This window comes from Thalassophryne amazonica, chromosome 23 (genome assembly GCF_902500255.1).
Source record: "Thalassophryne amazonica chromosome 23, fThaAma1.1, whole genome shotgun sequence".
In the NCBI taxonomy this organism is placed as follows: domain Eukaryota; kingdom Metazoa; phylum Chordata; class Actinopteri; order Batrachoidiformes; family Batrachoididae; genus Thalassophryne; species Thalassophryne amazonica.
Genome location: NC_047125.1, coordinates 13,483,492 through 13,503,580, shown reverse-complemented (window position 1 = coordinate 13,503,580; position 20,089 = coordinate 13,483,492). Strand labels below are relative to the sequence as shown.

Below are 20,089 nucleotides of genomic sequence, written 5' to 3'. Positions count from 1 at the left end.
GAATAAAGTCATAATATTTCGACTTTTTTCTCGTAATATTACGAGAAAAAAGTCGAAATATTATGACTATTCTCGTAAAATTACGACTTTATTCTTGAAGTCTAAACAAAAAATTCTATGTGGCCCTAAAACGCCGTCGTAACATATAGTATATTTAACAAGTATATTTATATTTTATTATTATTCTTGTTCAACGCTGAATTTTATTTTATTTTATTTTAATTGGGGGTTCCAAATCTACTGTCGTAAAACCGAGAGTGTCGTGAAGTCTGGCCGCCCACTGAAGATGGCGGCGGAGCTGCATCCGCGGAGCGGAAAGCTGATCGGCCTGTCCAACTCGAACCAAACCGCCCGGCGGAACCAGCCGGTCCAGGAGTTTAATCACGGCTTGGTGCTCAGCAAGGAGCCGCTGAGGGATAGAGATGTCTTCACTGTCCGTATCGACAAGAAGGTAAATCTCAGGCCCCCGGGGGACAGCAGCGGGGGTACCGGGGCAGCGATGCTGTGGCCGGGCCGGGGTCTCTGTCACTGTCCGCGGTGACAGGTGCTGCTTCGTTCCGTTCGGTGTTGTGTTAGCCTGTCACGGCTGTAGCCACCACTCTTCACATACGACATAATCGGACCATACTTCAGCAGGGAAGCAGATACTTAGCATGCATTTTATTAAAGTGAACTCTGGAAGTAACCCCTTGTTGGCTTGGTAACGTTAGCTAGCTGCGCTAACAGGCAGCTAGCGTTTAGCGAGTTGTGTTTTGGAGCCAGCTAGCCGGCTAGCTTTTCTGGAAGTTTCCGATAGGCGTAAAACAGGTTAATGTAAAAGTGTTTTTAGGTTGTCTTTGGAGGACTAAACACATAATGAATAAATATCACATAGAAATGACATTGGGTCCAGAGGCTCCATAAGCACTTTTAAAGCTACTTTCTTTGCCTGCACAAATATCAAGAGCTAACTTGTTTTGTTCTTGTATTTTGAAGGGCCAAGCATGATCATCTTGGCGATTGGTCAAAAGCTGAAAAAATAATCAAGAGGGGCACTCATTAGAGTGTATACCTCTGTCAAGTGCATCAAAGCCTTCAAATATATTTATGCCAACTGACATCTCTGCAGTATTTATATATGTGTGTGTGTATATATATATATATATATATATATATATATATATATATATATACACACACACACACACACAGAGTCTATGTAACTGACCCACTTTACAGAGGAAGTAGCAAACAGGTTTTGAACATAATTTTATTGTACAGAGGTTATGGTGCTGTGGTTGTTTCTGAACGTTGGGTTGACTTGCCAGACTCTTCTGTCAGAGTTATGTGATTGAATTGCTGTCACTTGAGTGAATAATACCTGAACGTAGATGACAAGTATGTCCTCTTAATTTATATACATGCATGCACCCTTAGCTTTCTAACGTTGCGTCATAATGTTTGTAATTACAAATTCATGATGCATTAATGCCTAAAATACTTTGCTAGTGCAGTTAATAAGGAAACGTCTTTCTCAACACAAGCTAAAAATATATGTAAGAAACTAAAAAAAAAAAAAAAAAAAGTAGATTTAACATAATTTACCCCAAAATTGCATTTTTGAACTGAGTTGTTAGGCTTCATAAACAAATAATGTAACCAATTTGAAATGCTTTGTGTAGAAGAATATGTAGACTCTTTCAGACAATGTTACACCTCGTGTTTCGAAACTCGAACAATGGGGTTTTTCTTTCTGTGGTCTCGATCAGTTGTATGATGTGATAAGTTCTCTGTCATTTTTGCCCTGTTGTTCCTGATGTTGCTTGGCCATAAACATTCTTGAAAGAAAAAAATATTTAGTATCCATCCCTTTAATCTGGTTATATTTCAAAATGCACTTGATTCATTGCTCATTTCTTACTTCTGCTCCATGTTTCATAAAAATTCAGTCAATTTTATGTCATTCTGCAAACAAATGGACAACCAAACAGATACGGGTGAAACATAATCTTGATGATCAGTGAAACAAACAGTTTTGTTAGCTAGTTAATTGTATACACCATGATAGTTCTGTGATGTCATTCCTCACAAATGGAATTGGAATTTCTTTAAAAGCATGTCAGTTACAAATGAGTTGTTGCAGCAGGTGAAATTGGAGTTGCAAGTTAATTTTTATTTATTTATTTTCTGGTTTTGGACATTTTCATGTAGACTTTTTAGCTGACAAATAGTTGGTAACTTACATTGTCCTGCTTTCTTTTCATACGTTGGCGCTATAATACAAACTTTGTAAAATTTCCACAACAAAGTATTATACAGCATACATTTCTGATTATGATAGCAAGATTGAACTCAGGAGTCAGTTTGTATTCACATAGTTTAATTATGAAAAATGTCAATACATGTAGTTCAATAAAAATTTGAATAATGCCAGTTTGTGTGAGTGAGTTATACAAGGTTCATTTGTTGTCTTTAACAAGTATCATTTTCCCCACCTTAATGAATATTTTCATTTCAGATGTACCATCTTTGGGACTTGTTGCGATAGTTGCTTTTTTAAAAACGGTGAGGCTTGCCTGATTCTATTCTGTAGTGGTTTTTCTTTTTGACGAGAGTGAAAGAGACTGAGATTGAGTAAGGCCACTGTTACATAAATGAATCAAGGAAGGAGACGTCTATGTGCAGTGACCCAGTCAGGGTTACTTACTGAATCTGTTGGCCCAGATACTTGGGGGTTTGCAGCAGAGTGCCTCATACAGTAGCAGGGAACATGTGATGGAGTGCAGGTAATATAAGATAATATTTTTCAGATATTTCATAAAATTGTATGTTTTACATACAGAAAAACACCACTGGTGCCGGATGGCTTGCCCTTTTGGCTAAAATCTTTCAATCGCAAATTCACATATTCCATTTTATCAAACACTATAGGCTTGATTTCCTACAGGTTTGCATATATAAAAACATGCCACCTGATCTACTAACAGTGCACACTGAGTGAGCATTGGGTTCTAATGAGCAAAAGAGCACATATTGTCCCTTTTTAATATGTTTGGGTTGATGAATATGCAATTTGGGATGCATCTACCCAAGTGAGCAAAATATTGGGAATAGAACATGCAAATAAGTTAATTTAGCACATGCACTACCATCATTCAACAAAATTAGTTTAAGGGGCTGATGACTGTGTCTGTATATTGCACATTTAAAAACAGAGTGCTAACTGTCGTGGGAGTGCAAACATGCATAAATCTGATTCAAAGCCATTTCCCGTGAGCTTTTCATGAGTGCATTTCTTTATGTTCATTCAATGATCTTTTTATAATACACAAAACTGCATGATGAAGAATTAATTTATCTCAGCCTATTTTTATTGAGACGCAGGTTTGTTTGTTTTTTCTTCATTCGGGGAATCTGAGAGGGTGACCTAGGGCTCTCTGGATGTTGTGGAATAATCCTACTATGTTCTTATTCTGGGTTTCTCTAATTACACTTCAGTATGAAGCAGTTATTATGTTTGGGTGCTTTGGCAATTTTGGCAACTTTTTTATCATTTCTTTTGTGTGCAGTCCTAAGTTTTTCCGATGTTTTCCAACAGGTGAACTCCTGGAGCGGTTCCATTGAAATTGGCGTGACGGCACTTGACCCTGCCGCACTGGAGTTTCCCAGCAGTGCCACAGGCCTTAAGGGCGGCTCCTGGATAGTGTCGGGCTGCTCAGTGTTACGTGACGGCCGTTCGGTCCTGGAGGAGTATGGTCGTGACCTTGACCAGCTGGCTGAAGGCGACCGTGTGGGCATCCAGCGCAGCGCCCATGGGGAGCTGCACCTATGGGTTAATGGGCAGGACTGTGGCGCTGCTGCTAGTGGCTTGCCACCTAAACTCTGGGCAGTGGTGGACCTATATGGCAAGTGCACTCAAGTGACTGTGGTCAGCTGTGAGCCGCCACCACCATCTGCTGAGAAAGAGACAATAGACCGGGACGAGGAGGAAGAGGATGAGGAGGAAGAGGTGGTGGTGTGTGGGAGTCGGGAGGACACGGGGATTGCGGCACTGATGAATGTGGCAACAATGAATGGAATGATAAATGGAGATGAAGGTAGGTCACACGAGTATATCTGTGTGTGTGTTGCACTCTGCGTGTTGTTGTTGTCACCTTTTATTTCACTTCTCAACAGTGCCTGAGCTCAACTGCAGTCACAGCAGACCAGACAAGTTCCCAAATAACCTGGACCCTGACACGGGTAAGAGTCTCCTCCTCAGACCCGTTGGAGGTGTACAACATGATCAGTATTGACAGTTTTTCTTGTTGTCTGTCTCCCTGTCCTCAGTTCTAACAGAGCATCAGCTCTTTGACGTGTTCAACAATGCCATTGTATCTTTTTATCGCTGTGAGGATGAGGGCGGAGGGCCAGATGGTGGTGGTGGAGGAGGAGGCGGGGGGAGTTCAGGAACGGACTCCTCATCTAGAAATGATAGAGGGAGTAGCAGCGGAGCAGATCCAGTCAACAGCAACAGCGGAACAGGCACAACAGCATCTGGAGGAGGAGGACGAGGCGCTGGTGGAGGAAGTGATGGAGGGAGCGCTAACAACAGCCCTGCTAGTAATGGAGGGGCAGGGCCCGGGGCAGTGACAGGGGGCATAACCACCAATGATGCACTGCTGTTCCACGAGAAGTGCGGCACGCTGATCAAACTGAGCAACAACAACAAGACGGCAGAGCGGAGGAGGCCACTGGACGAGTTCAACAACGGCGTGGTCATGACCAACCGGCCACTTCGACACAATGAGATGTTTGAGGTGACAACAATCACACAACTCAATACAAAAACACTTATTTGTAAAACAATGGCAGAGAGTAAATGATGAATAAATGGCAAGCATCCCTAGTGATAGGACTGAGTGAGGATGACAGGGTTACATATCGCTATTATTATTAAAATAGTTCAACTTTTTTGTGTGTGTGGCATAGCACTAATTAGAGCACATGTCACCACCAAGGTACCAGTCTGTTGGATGCTGTTCTCTGGCTATGGTTAGTTTCTAATATAGGGTCTATATTAGTGAAATAAAGTTGATTTAATGCAATACAGGTCTGTAGTGACAAGATGTGATTAATTAGTTTAGGTGTAGCAGGTGCACTACTCATTTCCATTAGCACTACAGCGATTAATCAATTGATTTATTAAATTAATCAGAAACTATTTTGACAATTTGCAGTTGTTTTGAATCTCTCCTTTTTAAGAATGTTAAAATTCTATGATTTCAGGTCCTTAAATGTTACAGTAAACTGAATAACTTGTATGCAATTAAACTGTGAAATGATATTCAATGACAGTCCTTAAGATTGTCGGAAGGGGAAGATCGGGTCCGATATCGGCCTAATTATCTTGTTGTGTGAACCAGGCTTAAAGATAATCTCATCAGATATTCCTGCTGTGTGTGGTGTGATAAGAGCGCTCTGATCTGCTCGGAAGGACATCAGCGGCGCTCCGATCGCAAATCGGGGATATCCAACATGTTGGATTGTCTTGGCGTGATATCACAGCGTGTGGTGTCCTCTGACCACAAACAAGCATGCAGCCTGCTGAATGTGACGTGTATCCGATCAGAAAGCAAGGTGACGGATGCACGGAGTGGAAAATAAAATCAAAACAGCTGTTCTGACTTACCAGAAAGTCCAGTGGTCGCGCTGTCTCCACTCCTTTAAAGAACGCCTTTTCTTTTTCTTTTTGTATCGTTTTTGTCCACAAATTGTCTCCGTCTGTTTACTCTGAAGTCACGTTTAATCTTGAGAGATTTTGTGAGATTTCCTGTCTGACCTGGGAATGTTCCTGTGTGAAATCTGTGTGAGAGTTTTTGTGAAATTTCCTGTCTGACCTGGGAATGTTCCTGTGTGAAATCTGTTTGTGTGAGAGTTTTTGTGAAATTTCCTGTCTGACCTGGGAATGTTCCTGTGTGAAATCTGTTCATGTGTGGTGTGTTGACTTCACCGTGTGGCTGAACACCACACACTGTACGACCAAAACTGTTAGATCTATGATTTTTTTTTTTTTTTTTTTTATCTCCACATGTGTGGGCTCTCAGGTTTTTGGAAAACTACAGATAATTTTAAAATCCTGCCGTGTAAACCAGGCATAAGTCACCTCAAAGCATTGACAAGAGTAAGGTGTTGTTGACCTTACTCATCCCACAATCAAGCACATTGGCAATAGTCCTGTCGTGTTTGATTTTACAGGAAGCAAGTTGAAGCAGACCAGCCTGTAAGTGATCATCTGCTCTGGCCATTCAAAAATGACACAAAATAGGTTTAACAGAAAGTGCAATAACAAAATTAACGCAACTAAACAACCAGACTAGTTAGTGACTTGGGTAGATTTCCCAGATTCCACTCTGAACCAGCTGGATTTCCAATTTCTCTTCAAGATGTATTGCCACTCAGTGCAGAGTTTCACAGATCTAAAAGTTCCTATATAGACTTTTTAGATTTCTGTTGTGTTCTGCTTATTAGATCCGCATCGACAAGCTGGTGGACAAGTGGTCAGGGTCCATAGAGATTGGTGTGACAACCCACAATCCTAACAACCTGGACTATCCTGCAACTATGACCAATCTGCGATCAGGTAACACACACGCACACAATGAAATACAAGCTGCTCATTGTGTCATTACAGTTTTTGGTGAGTGTTATGTAGCATCACTACTGTACAATAAAGTTTGACATTCTGATCAGGTACAATCATGATGAGTGGCTGTGGAATACTGACCAACGGGAAAGGGACTCGCAGGGAATACTGTGAATTCAGCCTCGATGAACTTCAGGTTTGTGACGACATACACATCTTGCATCACTTGTCATGCAAGTAAAACTCGTCATGTTCTCATTCATGAGCTATTTCAATTATTTTTTAGGAAGGAGATCACATAGGGTTGATGCGCAAAGCCAGTGGAGCGCTCCATTTTTACATCAATGGCATTGACCAAGGTGAGGTATAATGTTGGGAGAGGGCAATTTAGAACTGAGCCAGGAGTGAACGCTGACTAAATGTCCATATTCAAAATTATATCGTTCATGACTTCAAAACCTCCAATCAGTCTTTGTTCTCTGCAGTAATTCCTCTATCCCCTTCTCAGGTGTAGCAGCAGCCCAGACTCCCGGTGTGGTCTACGGTGTGGTTGACCTTTATGGCATGGCTGTCAAAGTCACCATAGTCCACAATCACAACCACAGTGACCGCCTGAGGCGTAACAACGCCATAATGAGAGCGCTGTCACCCGATGTGGGTCGGCCACGACCCTCCCTCTCCCTCACTCCAGACGCCGAAGGGCCCGACCGCCTGCTGTTCCATCCAAATTGTGGGCAGAAAGCCGCCATCATCAGTGACGGGAGGACAGCGCTGCGTCCACAGTGAGTCCACGCCCTCTCTGCTTAAATAGTTATTTTGTACTTTGTTTTTGCCTTGTTACAATTTTGATTCAAATCGTAACAAGGGAAAAGTCAAAACTTTCTATGCTGACGACACCGTTCTTACACATGTGCAGTGCAACCGACGACTTCAACCACGGCGTTGTTCTAAGTAGTCGGCCGTTACGCTCTAATGAGGTGTTCCAGGTTCGCATCGACAAAATGGTGGATAAGTGGGCGGGATCAATTGAAATTGGAGTCACAACGCACAACCCCGCCTACCTGCAGCTACCTTCCACCATGACCAATTTACGCTCAGGTAACAAATTTTTATTTAATTATTTTATGAGCAAATACCCACCCAATTTACTCACATCACTTTGCTTTGATCGCGATTGATCGATACTTGTATCTTTTTAACATTGTCATTAAAACCACCAACAGCATCACAGACAAAAATGAGTTACATATGCTCGGATCATTATAGTTTGATTTTTGGTGGATGGAAGTTGATTTCATCTTTCACTTTGAAATAATTTTTGCTGTTTTTTTTTCCCAGGGACATGGATGATGACAGGGAATGGAGTGATGCATAACGGAACCACAATACTGGATGAGTATGGACACAACCTGGATCGTCTGAAAGTGAGTGACTTTGTCATTTAAAATTACTCTGCTGTCAATCGACGTGTCGCACTCGGTCCTCCTTTGTACTTCATCATACTTTCTTCAATGCAAATTTTTTCTGGTGGTTTTCTGCTGAAGGCCGGTGACACTGTCGGTGTTGTGCGGAAAGAAGATGGCAGCCTCCACTTCTTTGTAAACGGTGTGGCTCAGGGCCCAGCCGCCTGGAACGTCCCTCCCAGTGTGTACGCTGTGGTCGACCTTTACGGCCAGGCTGCTCAGGCCACTATTATGGATGACATGGGTAAGAGAGGAGACTGCATTTAAAACTCACGATCAATGTAATATGTTGTTAAAACTTTTGCACTGCGTTTCTTTTTCATCACCGTCACGCCATCTTTAGTGGATCTCCCCCCTCTCCCTGAGGACAGTTCAGACGGTCCCATGGCCATGTCTCCTGGGAGCCCCTGCTCCATCGCCGGTGCCAGCACGACCAGCGACCTGCGTTTCCACCAGCTGCACGGCACTAATGCTGTCATCACCAACGGGGGGCGCACCGCCCTGCGTCAGAACTGCCGCAGCGAGTTTAACGATGCTATTGTCATTTCCAACAGGTGATCAAACTCTTCATTTATCAGTTTTTGACAATCAGACTATTTGATGGTAATGTTTACCCAAATGTGGTTTGCATATTCTTTAAAAAATTTTTTTTGGCAAAGCACAGTCTGATGAGATCTCTGCTTCATCAGAGAGATTCTTCAGTTAGTCCCACGTGCATCAGTGACTAAGTTTACATGCCGTTAATATTCGGGTTAAGGTCACTCATATACCTATAAATGATATGCCAATATGATTGGATAAAACACTAAATAATAAATAGCAATACAACCTTTTCGCGAATGGGTAATATTTTTCATACCACCCAAGTAATCAGCCAATCCGGACAGCGGAGCGGCGCCACGACAAAGAGGCGCGGTCATAGGAACTGTGAAATACTGGTGAGTCACTATTAATAATTTCTTACGTGTCCAACCTCGTAGGTTGATCGTTAAAATTAAAATTGTTCGTTCTAAAAGCCATCATAATTATTTATAGGAAAACGTTCTATTTTTTTTCTACTAAGGTTTGAACTTTGAGTGTTTACACAGGAGAGAAAAGTGAGAAAATGTTAATGCCTGTTTGAGAAAAGTGTATAAAGTGTGTAGTGAGGGGTTTTACAGCCTTAAAACAACTATAATAATTGTAAAAAATAATACTGACTACTTCGCGGATTTTGTCTATCGCGGGTTATTTTTAGAAAGTAACTCCCTTTCGCGGCCTCGCAGTTTCGCAGATTTTTTTTAGTGCAATTTTGCATGCTTCTTCTTTTTTTTTTTTTTCTTTTTTTCAGTGCATTGTGTTCTGTGTCCTTATCAGGCGCGATTGCTCTCACTGCCTCCGATGCGCTTACAAAGTCTGCGGGCTCGGTAAGTGCCGCAACGGGCCACTCACACCGCCCCCCGTCTGCTGTGCCGAGCTGCATCCAACTCCAGCGACAGGTCCAGAGACTACGCTCGCTGTTTTGATGCGCAGTGCCCGCTGCATGGTCTCGGTAACCGCAGCCGCAGAGCTCCGTGTCCATGACTTGGATTCTTTGCGGGTCCATCCGTACCCCCGGAGGCAGTGAGCGAAGGGAAAGCACGCGCATTATGTTCTGCATGCATTTATCATTTATAGGTATATGATAAAATCGTTATCAAGTTGTTTTACCAATGAATATGGCTTTATACACCCTGAAGAAAACCATACACCCTGAGGCCGATTTTCTGAATGGTTTCCACTGGTGCTTGATTTGGTCTGGCGTTCCTGCAAATCCTGCTTCATGTAAAACCCCTCACTACACACTTTTCTCAAACAGGCATTAACATTTTCTCACTTTTCTCTCCTGTGTAAACACTCTCTTTTTTCTTCTGGGTGAGAAGATTATAAACAGACACACGCAGAACACAATGCACGTGCTCTCCCTTCGCTCACTGCCTCCGGGGGTACGGATGCGGGACCCGCAAAGAATCCAAGTCATGGCCATGGAGCTCTGCGGCTGCGGTATACCGTGACCCTGCAGCGCTGTGGATTTTATCTGCAAGAAATCTATCCTTGCGGGCTGCCTCCGCATCAAAACAGCGAGTGTAGTCTCTGGACCTGTTGCCAGATTTGGCGCAGCTCCACACAGCAGAGAGGAGGGCGGTGTGAGTGGCCCGCTGCGGCGCTTACCGAGCCCGCAGACTCAGTAAGTGCATCGGAGGCAGTGAGAGCGATCGCGATGATGCAGCGACCGGCCCGCCTGATAAGGACGCAGAACACAATGCGCTGTTTATCTCTGCTTCTGTGTTGTTTGGTGGGTTGCGCGCGCTGCATACAAGTAGTTGCCATAGTCAAAAGACAAAGATTCCTTGCTGATAGGACATGCGCAAAACACAAAATAATGTTCCTTTCTATGGGGATATCCCAATGCTTGTTTATATGACCTGATATTCGGGTTTTTAAAAACCGGAATATGAGCATATTCGGGTCTTTGCGGGTGTTTACATGGCCGTGCGCAACCGGGTTATTGCTAATATTCTGGTTATGAAAGGGTTATTGGCTGCATGTAAACGTAGTCATAGTTGAGTCACATGGAGCTTTTAGGATTTCTCTTTGTAACTTTTAAGCCTTTGTGTGTTTGTAGGTGCCTTCGAGATGGAGAGCTGTTTGAAATAGTGATTCAGAAGATGGTGGACCGCTGGTCGGGCTCAATAGAAGCAGGTGAGATCTTCTTGTGTCAGGCAGAAGATTGTAAACGCATCAGTTAGGTTTTTATTGTCCTGCTCCAGTGTGCAGCGTTTTTTTCTTCTTTTTTTTTTTCCTAATATGAATGCGTTTTCCGTCTGTCTTCAGGTGTGACAGCCATCAGGCCAGAGGAGCTGGAGTTTCCCAACACCATGACTGATATTGACTACGACACCTGGATGCTCAGGTACTGATGCGCAGGAATATGAAAGCTCATCAGTTTTGTTAGTGCCGTTTTAGTGATTTTAATTAGATAACTTGTCTTGACTTTGTTTTAAAACGTCTACATTTTGATAACGATGTTTCTTTCAGCGGAACAGCCATCATGCAAGATGGTAACACCATGCGCAACAATTACGGCTGCGACCTGGACTCGCTGACTAGTGGCTCGCGGATTGGCATGATGCGATCAGCTAGTGGTGACCTCCACTATTACATCAACGGCGTGGACCAAGGGGTTGCCTGCTCCGGTCTGCCACCAGGTAAGAATAAATACATGAAGTCTGAAGAGATGTGATTTTAATGTAGCTTTTAGATGTTTCATTCATCTGTTTTTTTTTTTTTTTTTTTTCCTCAGAGGTGTACGCAGTGATCGACCTGTACGGTCAGTGTGTTCAGGTGTCCATCACCAGCTCCTCAGGCCCACTGGACAACAGCCTCTGTACCAGCAACGTCACTGAGAAGAGTTTCCCCATCCACTCACCAGGTACATATCAGGTTAAAAAATTACTGTCTGGTATTTTCCAGATATTACTTTTAGTATCATGGAAAGGGTTCTGTAACCTAAAACCATTTCTTTTTATTTAAGCAGTAGCGGGCGTCGCCCATCGGCTCCACAGTAAACACGGTAAGAACGTGGTGCTGCTCGGCGACAGCTGCCAGGCCGTGAGAGTCGGCGGTTATGCTCATGGCATTGTGTTCAGTGCAAAGGAACTAAAAGCAGACGAGCTTTTTGAGGTGAGCAGGGCTGTGAATATGCGCACCCTCAAGTTCAGGAGGGTTTTTTTTTTTAAATGCTTTTTAAAAAATGTCCAGGTGAGGATCGATAAGGTGGACGACCACTGGTGCGGCTCGCTCCACATTGGCCTGACCACGCTTGCACCTCCAGAGTTGCAGTCCTGTCCGCTGTCGGGCCTCTCGCCAACCCTGCCGCAGCTTCGCACCAAGGTCACCTGGTTGCTCTCTGGCTCCGAAGTCCGTCGCAATGGCGTGCTGCAGCGCCAAAACTATGGCTGCTCACTGAACCGGCTGACTGTAAGAGAAGCCCAAGTAGATCTGTTCAAATAAAATTGAACTCTGATTTGTTATACTACATATAAATATTTAAGGCAGAAGATGTTATTAGATGCTCTGAGAGTTTCAGATTTACAACCGTTTTAACTTGCGTGTTGAACTGTGTTGACCTTAAGAAGCCGATGAAGTGGGTTTGTCTGCAGCCAGGAGACACGGAAAATTTAAATCACTGACACAGACACTGTTTGTTTGTAGGTCGGGAACCGTGTTGGTGTAAAACGGTGCATTGACGACACCATGCACATCTTCATAGACGGAGAAGACATGGGACCTGCTGCTACTGCCGTGTCAAAGGTACAGTCTGCTCACACACACGCTCACACACACACACACACATACACGAAAAAAAAAACGACTTGGTTGTTTGCTGCCAGTCTGTATGGTTGTGCTGTCTTGTTGCAGAATGTTTATGCAGTGTTGGACCTGTACGGCCGAATAACGGGCCTATCCATTGTCAGCTCCTCGCTGATGGAGGACACGGAGAGCGTCAAGGCGCCGTCTCTCTCTTCAGAAAGCTGCAGTGAGGGAGAGGAGGACGGCACACCTGTCAGAGAGGTCGGCGCGCACTCCCGTTTGTTCTGTTGCACCCAAAAACAAAGACAGCAATGCTGTTTGATCGCTTTCCCCGTTTGTGTATGGCTTTCTTCTACTTAGTCTCTTTCCCCTTCTACTTGTAGGTGGAGAGCGAGCCATGTGTACTGGTGCCATCCATCATGGCATTTCTGGAAAACCACGGCAAGAACATCCAGCTGTCCAACCAGAACCTGACAGCAGCCAGAGTGTCCAGCTACAACCAGGGCCTGCTGGTCACCGCACAGCCGCTGGCACGCCAGCAGCTCTTCCAGGTACTGAACAATTCTTCTCAGCTGAATTATTAAATACACAAACGGTCTGTTGTAAGATTTCAGACTATTTTCCTGAATTTTGTTTGTGATTCAATATGAAAACACAAGAAGCCTTCATTGTAAGTTCTGTTCCACTCCATCAGTGGCTTTCTTCTAATAGTTTCAGATCGACCGTCTGAACCCATCATGGACATCGTCACTGTCACTAGGAGTGATAGGCCACTCCCCCGACCGGCTCAACTTCCCCTCCACAGCGTGCTGTCTAAAGCGCTCCACCTGGCTGCTGCAAAGGGATTCTGTTTTCCACAACTCACTAAAGGTACCAAAAAAAAAAAAAACCTTCACTGGGAATCAGGCCAACACGGGTGTGTCACAATATAAATACCTTTTGATTTTTGTCTCATTCCTCAGATATGTGAGAACTACGGTCCAAACCTGGACACTTGTCCGGAGGGGACGGTGTTGGGTGTGATGGTGGATGCGAACAGCTGCCTTCACCTCTACGTCAACGGCATGGATCAGGGAGTGGCAGCACAGGACATTCCATCACCTTGCTACCCCTTCATCGATCTCTATGGCCAGTGCGAACAGGTCTGAACCCTGCACCATGTTGTATATGGGAAAATAACATGCACTGTTGATCCAGATCACACATTTGAAAAGGGAGGGACGAAATATTGAACTGCCTCAGGAATATATTGAACAGTCATACATAAAAAATATATTATTGTAATTCAAATACAGTGGATATTGGTTGCTTGTATTAAATCCCAACATAGTGCAGTAGATAGTCCTTCAAATGGTGATGCAAGCACCAAATTCGGCACAAATACTCCTTAGATATTATTCATTTGAAAAAAACAACTGGCCACTTGAATTTTCAATAGGAACCCAGGTAGGGGTCAGTTGAGGAAGTACATAGGGGTCAAAATTTAAAAATGCTCCAATTATATTAAACTATACCACATTATTTGTCTGATCATAAAGATTCCAAAAAGGTATAGTTTGGACTATCTATGACTGAACACTATGGAGTTATGGGGTAAAAACATCTAGAATGATGAGTGTCAATTTCATTTTATACAGGGGTCAAAAGTTAAAGTTGTCCAATTTTGGTAAAAAGTGGTGCAAATTATTGGTTGAAGCAAAATGATTAATAAATGGAATAGTTTGGGCTTTGTTGAGTGCTTGGTCTTCAAAATAAACGTTCAACAATATTGACATCCATTGGATTCTGTGATGTGACATATGTTACCCCATAATGTAATAACTAAGCATGACCTCATTACCTCCGCCAAGGAGGTTATGTTTTCGGTCGCGTTTGTTTGTTTGTCTGTTTGTCTGTTTGTCTGTCTGTCTGTTTTCAGCAGGATAACTCAAAAAGTTTTGAACGGATTTTGATGAAATTCTGTGGAGTGGTTGGAAATGACAAGAGGAACAAGTGATTAAATTTTAGTGGTGATCCAGATCACGATCCGGATCCAGGAATTTTTTAAAGGATTCTTCACCATTGCGGGATAGGGGGAATTTTGACATTCTAGTTTCTAACTCCACAAAAACAAGGCAGAAAGGCTTGAAAAAAATTAGGGTGTAACATAGTCAAATGTACTATCAAACAACAAAGTTTGGTGATGATCGGATCCGGATTCCGGATCTGGTGATCCAGAATATGCAAAAATATAGGGAAAATAGAAAATGTGTCAGTGTGAGGTGACAAATGAAGCTAGAGATGCATAACTAACACCAAATTGTAGCTGAATCTGTACTGATTCAGTAAGGTGTCATCAGATTTGATGTAGCTTCAAATGTTATGGAGCTAGATCCAGAAGAAAACCGCCATTACCAAAAAATCATTTTTATACAATAACTTTTGAACTAATAAAGATATAAAAGTGATTCCAAGTTCTAGTGGTATGTTTTCATGGTCAAGGATGTCAAATATACAGGAAAGAAAAGTGTATGTATCATAGGTTTGGTTGTAACACTGAATTGTTGAGATCACTGTGCCAAGGAGGGAATCTCTTTAGGGTCAGTGACCCTATGGCCTTGGCGGAGGTTTGCACTCTGAGTGCTTCTAGTTTGGTGTATTTTTCAATATGATTGGAGCATTTTCAAACTTTGACCCCTGTGTAATTCTTCAGTTGATCCCTACCTGGCCGCCTATTGAAAATTCAAGTGGTCCTTTTTTCAAAGGAGTAATGCTTAAGGAGTATTTGTGCCAAATTTGTTGATTGCTTCAGCATTTGAAGGATTCCTCTGTAAGTATTCTGTTACCTGCTGCACTAAACGGTACAATTATCTACACTATGAGCAAAACTACATGATGCAAACTACTTTTCTTGTATCTATGTGAAGTTACCAAACAAGTGACGTCCAGATAGAAAATGTATATTCAGAGACACAAATTGATTAAATATCATCCATCAAATAAAACAGAAGTCACCAAATTGGATGTGACAGTTGGCTCAGACTTTCCTACTTAAGCCCCGTTTACACATAGACGGTAAGAGCTCCCGGAAGCGTCCCGGAAGAGTTTTTGGCGGTCTTAAGGATCAAACGCCGTTGTCAACGCCAGCACTAGGGGGCGTGACTTAGTTCCGGCTTTACAGGGAATCGTCGAAAAAATTATTCAACATGTCGAATAATTCCGGGAGCGCTCCCGGAGAATTTGTGTCACGACGCAGACAACGCAAACAACGGCGTTTGATACTTTTTAATCGCCGTGTCATCCTGCCCCTTCCTGTAGTGCCGCAGTTTACACCGCCGTAATTGGCGGCTGGAGTTGTATCCCTAACCAACGGCGTGTAAAACGGCGATAGAGCCCACATTGGCGTCCTCAAAGGTGTTTTAACCGGCGACAGAGGCAGACAAAACGGCGGCGCTAGTGGACAGTACGTCGTTCTAAACGCCACCTCCCGGTTAATGGCGTTCCAAACGGCCGATAGGCGGCGGTCAATATAAAAACGCTAGCGCGTTGCATGCAGGCCTCTCACTCACGGCCAGCTCCAGATATTTTTGCAGAGAAGCTCCAGTATGCCTCCTAAAAGAAAATTGGCTGCGGCAAGGACTTACCAAGAGGTCTGGTTCAGAAGCAGAGCAGAGCCCTGTAGCGGAGATGAGCAACACGTTAAGGAGGGGAAAAGGAAAAGAGAATAAAAGGCTGAGAGATGAGCTCCCTCCCCCTGCAGTGACAGCTGCTTCAGCCTATTATACTCTGGGGGCGGTGCCTATATGCAAAAGTTCCTGGAGTAACGCAGGATTTGCCTGGATAAATCCAGCGGTACACAGGGCGTTATCGGCGGCAGCAGAACACCGCCGTTCTCACGCGCGTCTTAACCTGCGATTGTAAAGGATAGAACTGGGTATTAACCCCCGTTGCCTGACGTGCCAGATGCTACTGCGTCAAAACGCTGCTTTATTCGGCGGATTTAGCGACGTTTTATCTGCGCATTTGCGGCTAGTATGGTGCTCAAAACGCCGGCGAAATGCTCCACCCCTTTCCACCGCGAAAACAGCCGGAACTACCGCGAACTTTGGTCTACGTACTGCCCGCCGACAAAACCATCTATGTGTAACCTGGGCTTTAGGTCAGAGGTCCAGATCATATTTGTCACTCACTGTGTTGAGGTCAGCTTCATCAATCAGGAGTGATGACAATAAAAGATGAGATATTCACTGTACAGTTCATGATGACTCACTATCTTCTTGATGGTAGGTTACTATAGTAACAAACAACGTGCCAGCTGTGGGTGGAGAGAGCGGTGAGACCCGGTGTCAAGGTGACATGGAGAAAGCAGACATGGTTGATGGTAAGAAGCGGCCCGTCTCTGTGTTAGCTGTTTATTCCTGCTGGACTGTTGAAGTTGCTGACTCTCAGTTTTTCATGTCCAGGGATCAAGGAGAGCGTGTGCTGGACACCCCCTCCCGAGGTCAACCCCAACAAGACCTGCGAGTACCAGGCACTATGTTCCCGCTTCATGGAGCTGCTCACGTTACCAGGTGAGTATTTTTGGAGTCTAGCCTGTGCCTGTGATCTTTAAAAAAAAAAAAAAAAAAGTCTTCTGACAATCTCTCCTCCTCTGTAAGATGGTTACTTCAACGAAGACGTTAAGTACAACCTGTGCTACTGCGAGTCCTGCCACAAGCTGAGAGGTGACGAGGCTTATTACAAAAGAGGAGAGCCGCCCCGAGACTACGCCCTGCCCTTCGGATGGTGCCGCTTTGCCCTCAGGTCAGCCGCTCACACGTAAAAACTGAAACAAATAAGAACGGAACATTTACCTGCCAACATTTAAACACACTTAGTTGTTATAATTGCAGAAGGAGAAAAGTCTTCTGAGGATTTTTCTGTCTTCCTCCCAATCTGGAAATATTTGCTTTGTGTGCTTGCAGGATCAAGCCCCACTGTGAGGTTTCTAATGCACTGAAAAAGTGGCACATTGCTTACCACGGCACCAGCGTCGGAGCTCTGCGACGCGCTCTGGACCACAGCCAGCTGCTGCCCGGTAAGAAGAGTTCACATTTATGTTGTTTTGTTTGTTTTGTTTTTTTTTAAATGCAGCTTGTTTTTATGGATAAGTGAGGTGGACGAACACGTAGTAGAAAGCCACTGAAGTTCACAGGATTTACATCAAGTACACCCTGAACTAACAAAGAACATCGGTTTTGACTTCAAGTAAAACCTGACCTTTCTCAATATGTAGGCTGTCAAATTGTGCAAAAACAGCAGTTGTTCTAAATAATCAAGAAAAAAAACATTCATTATTTAGCCCGCAAAGGTTTATTTTTCTCGATTTCAGCACATTAAAGTGTTGTCTAGACTGTTGGAAATATGCAGCTTAAGTGATCTTTCATTGCTGCAGGGACATCGTCCATCTTCTCCGTCTCACCGGTGAAGGCAGAGGGGCCTAATGGATACAGTGAGCCAGAAGAGAACTGCGCCCCTGGCAGGGAGGTACCCAGAGTGCGGCTTTCCCCCACGATGCGCTACTCCGGCTTGGAGATCTTTGCCCCTAAAGTGCAGTAAGTCCAGCTAGAAAGTGATGGATGTAGCGTCTCACCACACATTTACTGACAGTCATCCTCTTGTTGTAGATTTCGGGACCCTCGTTCCCATCGCTCCCACCAGGCCCAAGTGGGATTCCAGGTGTGCGTGCGCCCTGGTTCCTACAAGGTCGGACCTCAGACACTCGGCCCCAATGAGCCTCTGGATCCACGATTCAGCAACTCTGAGATCGAGTGGATCACAAAAGAGCAGGGCGGCACGCTCCTCTACGGGCTGCTCATCCGGGTGGAGTGAAAGGACATGTAGGGGAGGAGTCAGAGCAAAAAAGTCCCAGGTACACTTCCCTGTGGCACACCGTATTCTTATAAAAAAAAAAACTGATCGCAAAATCCAACCCCTGCCTTGAGTAAGAGACTATGATGGAATTAACTTCTGCTGTGGATTGCTGAAACTTCAGCATTACTGATTTTTGTTTACTTTATTTACTCTTGGACACCGGGGGCTAGTGGTTTAAAAGAAGAACAGACACTGCCTGCACTTTATGTTACGGACACTCGTGGGCGATTTTTAAATCCTTATCAACACAACACTTTGGTTTATCCACTACAGTTTTATTTAGCCCCCCCATCCTCCACGAACTGCCTTTCTCTCCCTGGCACTTATTTTATCTCAGATCATCTATGCTGGTTATGAGACATTTAAATAGTTCTCTGAGCTGTCCCCTGCCAAACTGCACATTAACAGGCTGCTGCTTAAAAGACTCAAATGTGAGCAGAAAAAAGTTCAGTCACGATTGTGACTTTGGGAAATGTTTACACACGTACCTACTGCTTGTTGCTATCTTTGTGTCCCAGCTGTCTCGCCATCACCGTTCTACGTCTGAATTATCGCGGACTAAAACCGTGGAGAAAACTGGAAAAGACTTTTGACAGATGATGTCTCACTCCTTACAGTCAACAAAAACTTAACATATGTTACAGTCTGGCAAAATGTATAAAAATACTGCTCGACTTAAGAGATAAATTAGAATCAGTAAGCTCGTGTTTTTCACATCACTCCCTCCCATTGTTTACAGTTTACCAACCTCAGCTCTAATGCAGCCGTTACATCTCGTTTACCGCCGCATCGGCAGTCTCATCAGAGGTCCTACACCGGCGTTTACGTGTGAATGTTAATGAACCGGGCGCTGCTCTTTCATCCAACTCGTCACTGATTTATTTCCACCTCATGAATGTACGTGAACAGCTCTCTGCACCATTTCCTGTTCATTTATTGGCACATTCGATAAAACACAGCGATTTTAAAGGCACAGTGTTGTTTTGTTTTTGGACTCCTGAGTTTTGATCACATAGCAGCTGTGATTCTGAGTAGATGGATTTGGCAACGTAAGCTTCCAAACAAAATGTGAAACTTATTATTTTGGGTGACTTTGTGGCCCAGTGCTGCTTTGTACAATTATGTTTTCTGTATTTTTTGTTGTACAGGCTGTTACATACAGTAATAAATCATATCTTTTTGATTTATATAAAAAATAAATAAATAAACTGACCGTATGTACAGAAGGACTTGTAAGTGGGTGCTTAACTGGAGGTTTGTCAATGCTGAATGACCGGGGGGGGAGAAGAAAGCTGACTGGCACATGTGGTTCCTTTTTTCTTAAACTTTATTCAGAGTAGGAAAAAAAAAAGTCTGGTCACTGACATGATATTGCATATTTATTCAGTCACACCTTTTCAAACTGCTGCAGACTAAATTACTCATTAAGGCCAATAGTGTTTGTTTTCCCCCCATAGCTGCTGCAGCACATTTAATTTCAAAATGCAGCTTCAAAAAGGACGAGTGTCCGAAAGCTAAGAGACAAACATCCCACAAACAGAAAACGGTGCCACAATGAGACTGTAATCTGCCGATTCATCCTGTTGTGTTGCATAGGCTTTTTTTTTTTCTCTTTCTCCTTTAATTTTTATGTTAGATTTGAGGTTTTAGTTCTCGTGTCTGCTGAACTAGTGGCTCCACACACTATATTTTTTTGACTTTTTGCTCTGTTGTGCAATGAAAATGGAAAGTCCAGAAGCTGCATATATTGCTTTTAATACTGTTTGGGGTGAATTTTTAATTGGGAATGTGTCACTGC

At 43.6% G+C, this 20,089-nt stretch overlaps 1 protein-coding gene across 2 annotated transcripts; it reads left to right on the top strand.

Annotated features, from left to right (window-relative positions):
- The first annotated feature begins 265 nt into the window (after positions 1-265).
- neurl4 (neuralized E3 ubiquitin protein ligase 4) lies at positions 266-19,499 on the top strand. Of its 2 annotated transcripts, none has more exons than XM_034164736.1 (29): positions 266-451; positions 3,578-4,076; positions 4,156-4,221; positions 4,309-4,778; positions 6,490-6,601; positions 6,712-6,800; positions 6,891-6,963; positions 7,113-7,386; positions 7,521-7,702; positions 7,943-8,028; positions 8,146-8,311; positions 8,411-8,621; positions 10,712-10,788; positions 10,921-10,999; positions 11,125-11,294; positions 11,390-11,518; positions 11,624-11,769; positions 11,848-12,066; positions 12,301-12,399; positions 12,508-12,660; positions 12,783-12,950; positions 13,111-13,269; positions 13,362-13,541; positions 16,666-16,759; positions 16,842-16,949; positions 17,037-17,181; positions 17,343-17,455; positions 17,813-17,972; positions 18,045-19,499. In XM_034164736.1, the coding sequence occupies exons 1-29, from the start codon at positions 287-289 to the stop codon at positions 18,247-18,249; spliced, it is 4,797 nt and encodes a 1,598-aa protein (XP_034020627.1). In that variant the 5' UTR covers positions 266-286; the 3' UTR covers positions 18,250-19,499. The 2 variants fall into 2 exon arrangements, with proteins under 2 accessions (XP_034020627.1, XP_034020628.1); XM_034164737.1 differs by having other exon boundaries at positions 287-451; positions 8,149-8,311; positions 18,045-18,249.
- The last annotated feature ends 590 nt before the right edge of the window (positions 19,500-20,089 follow it).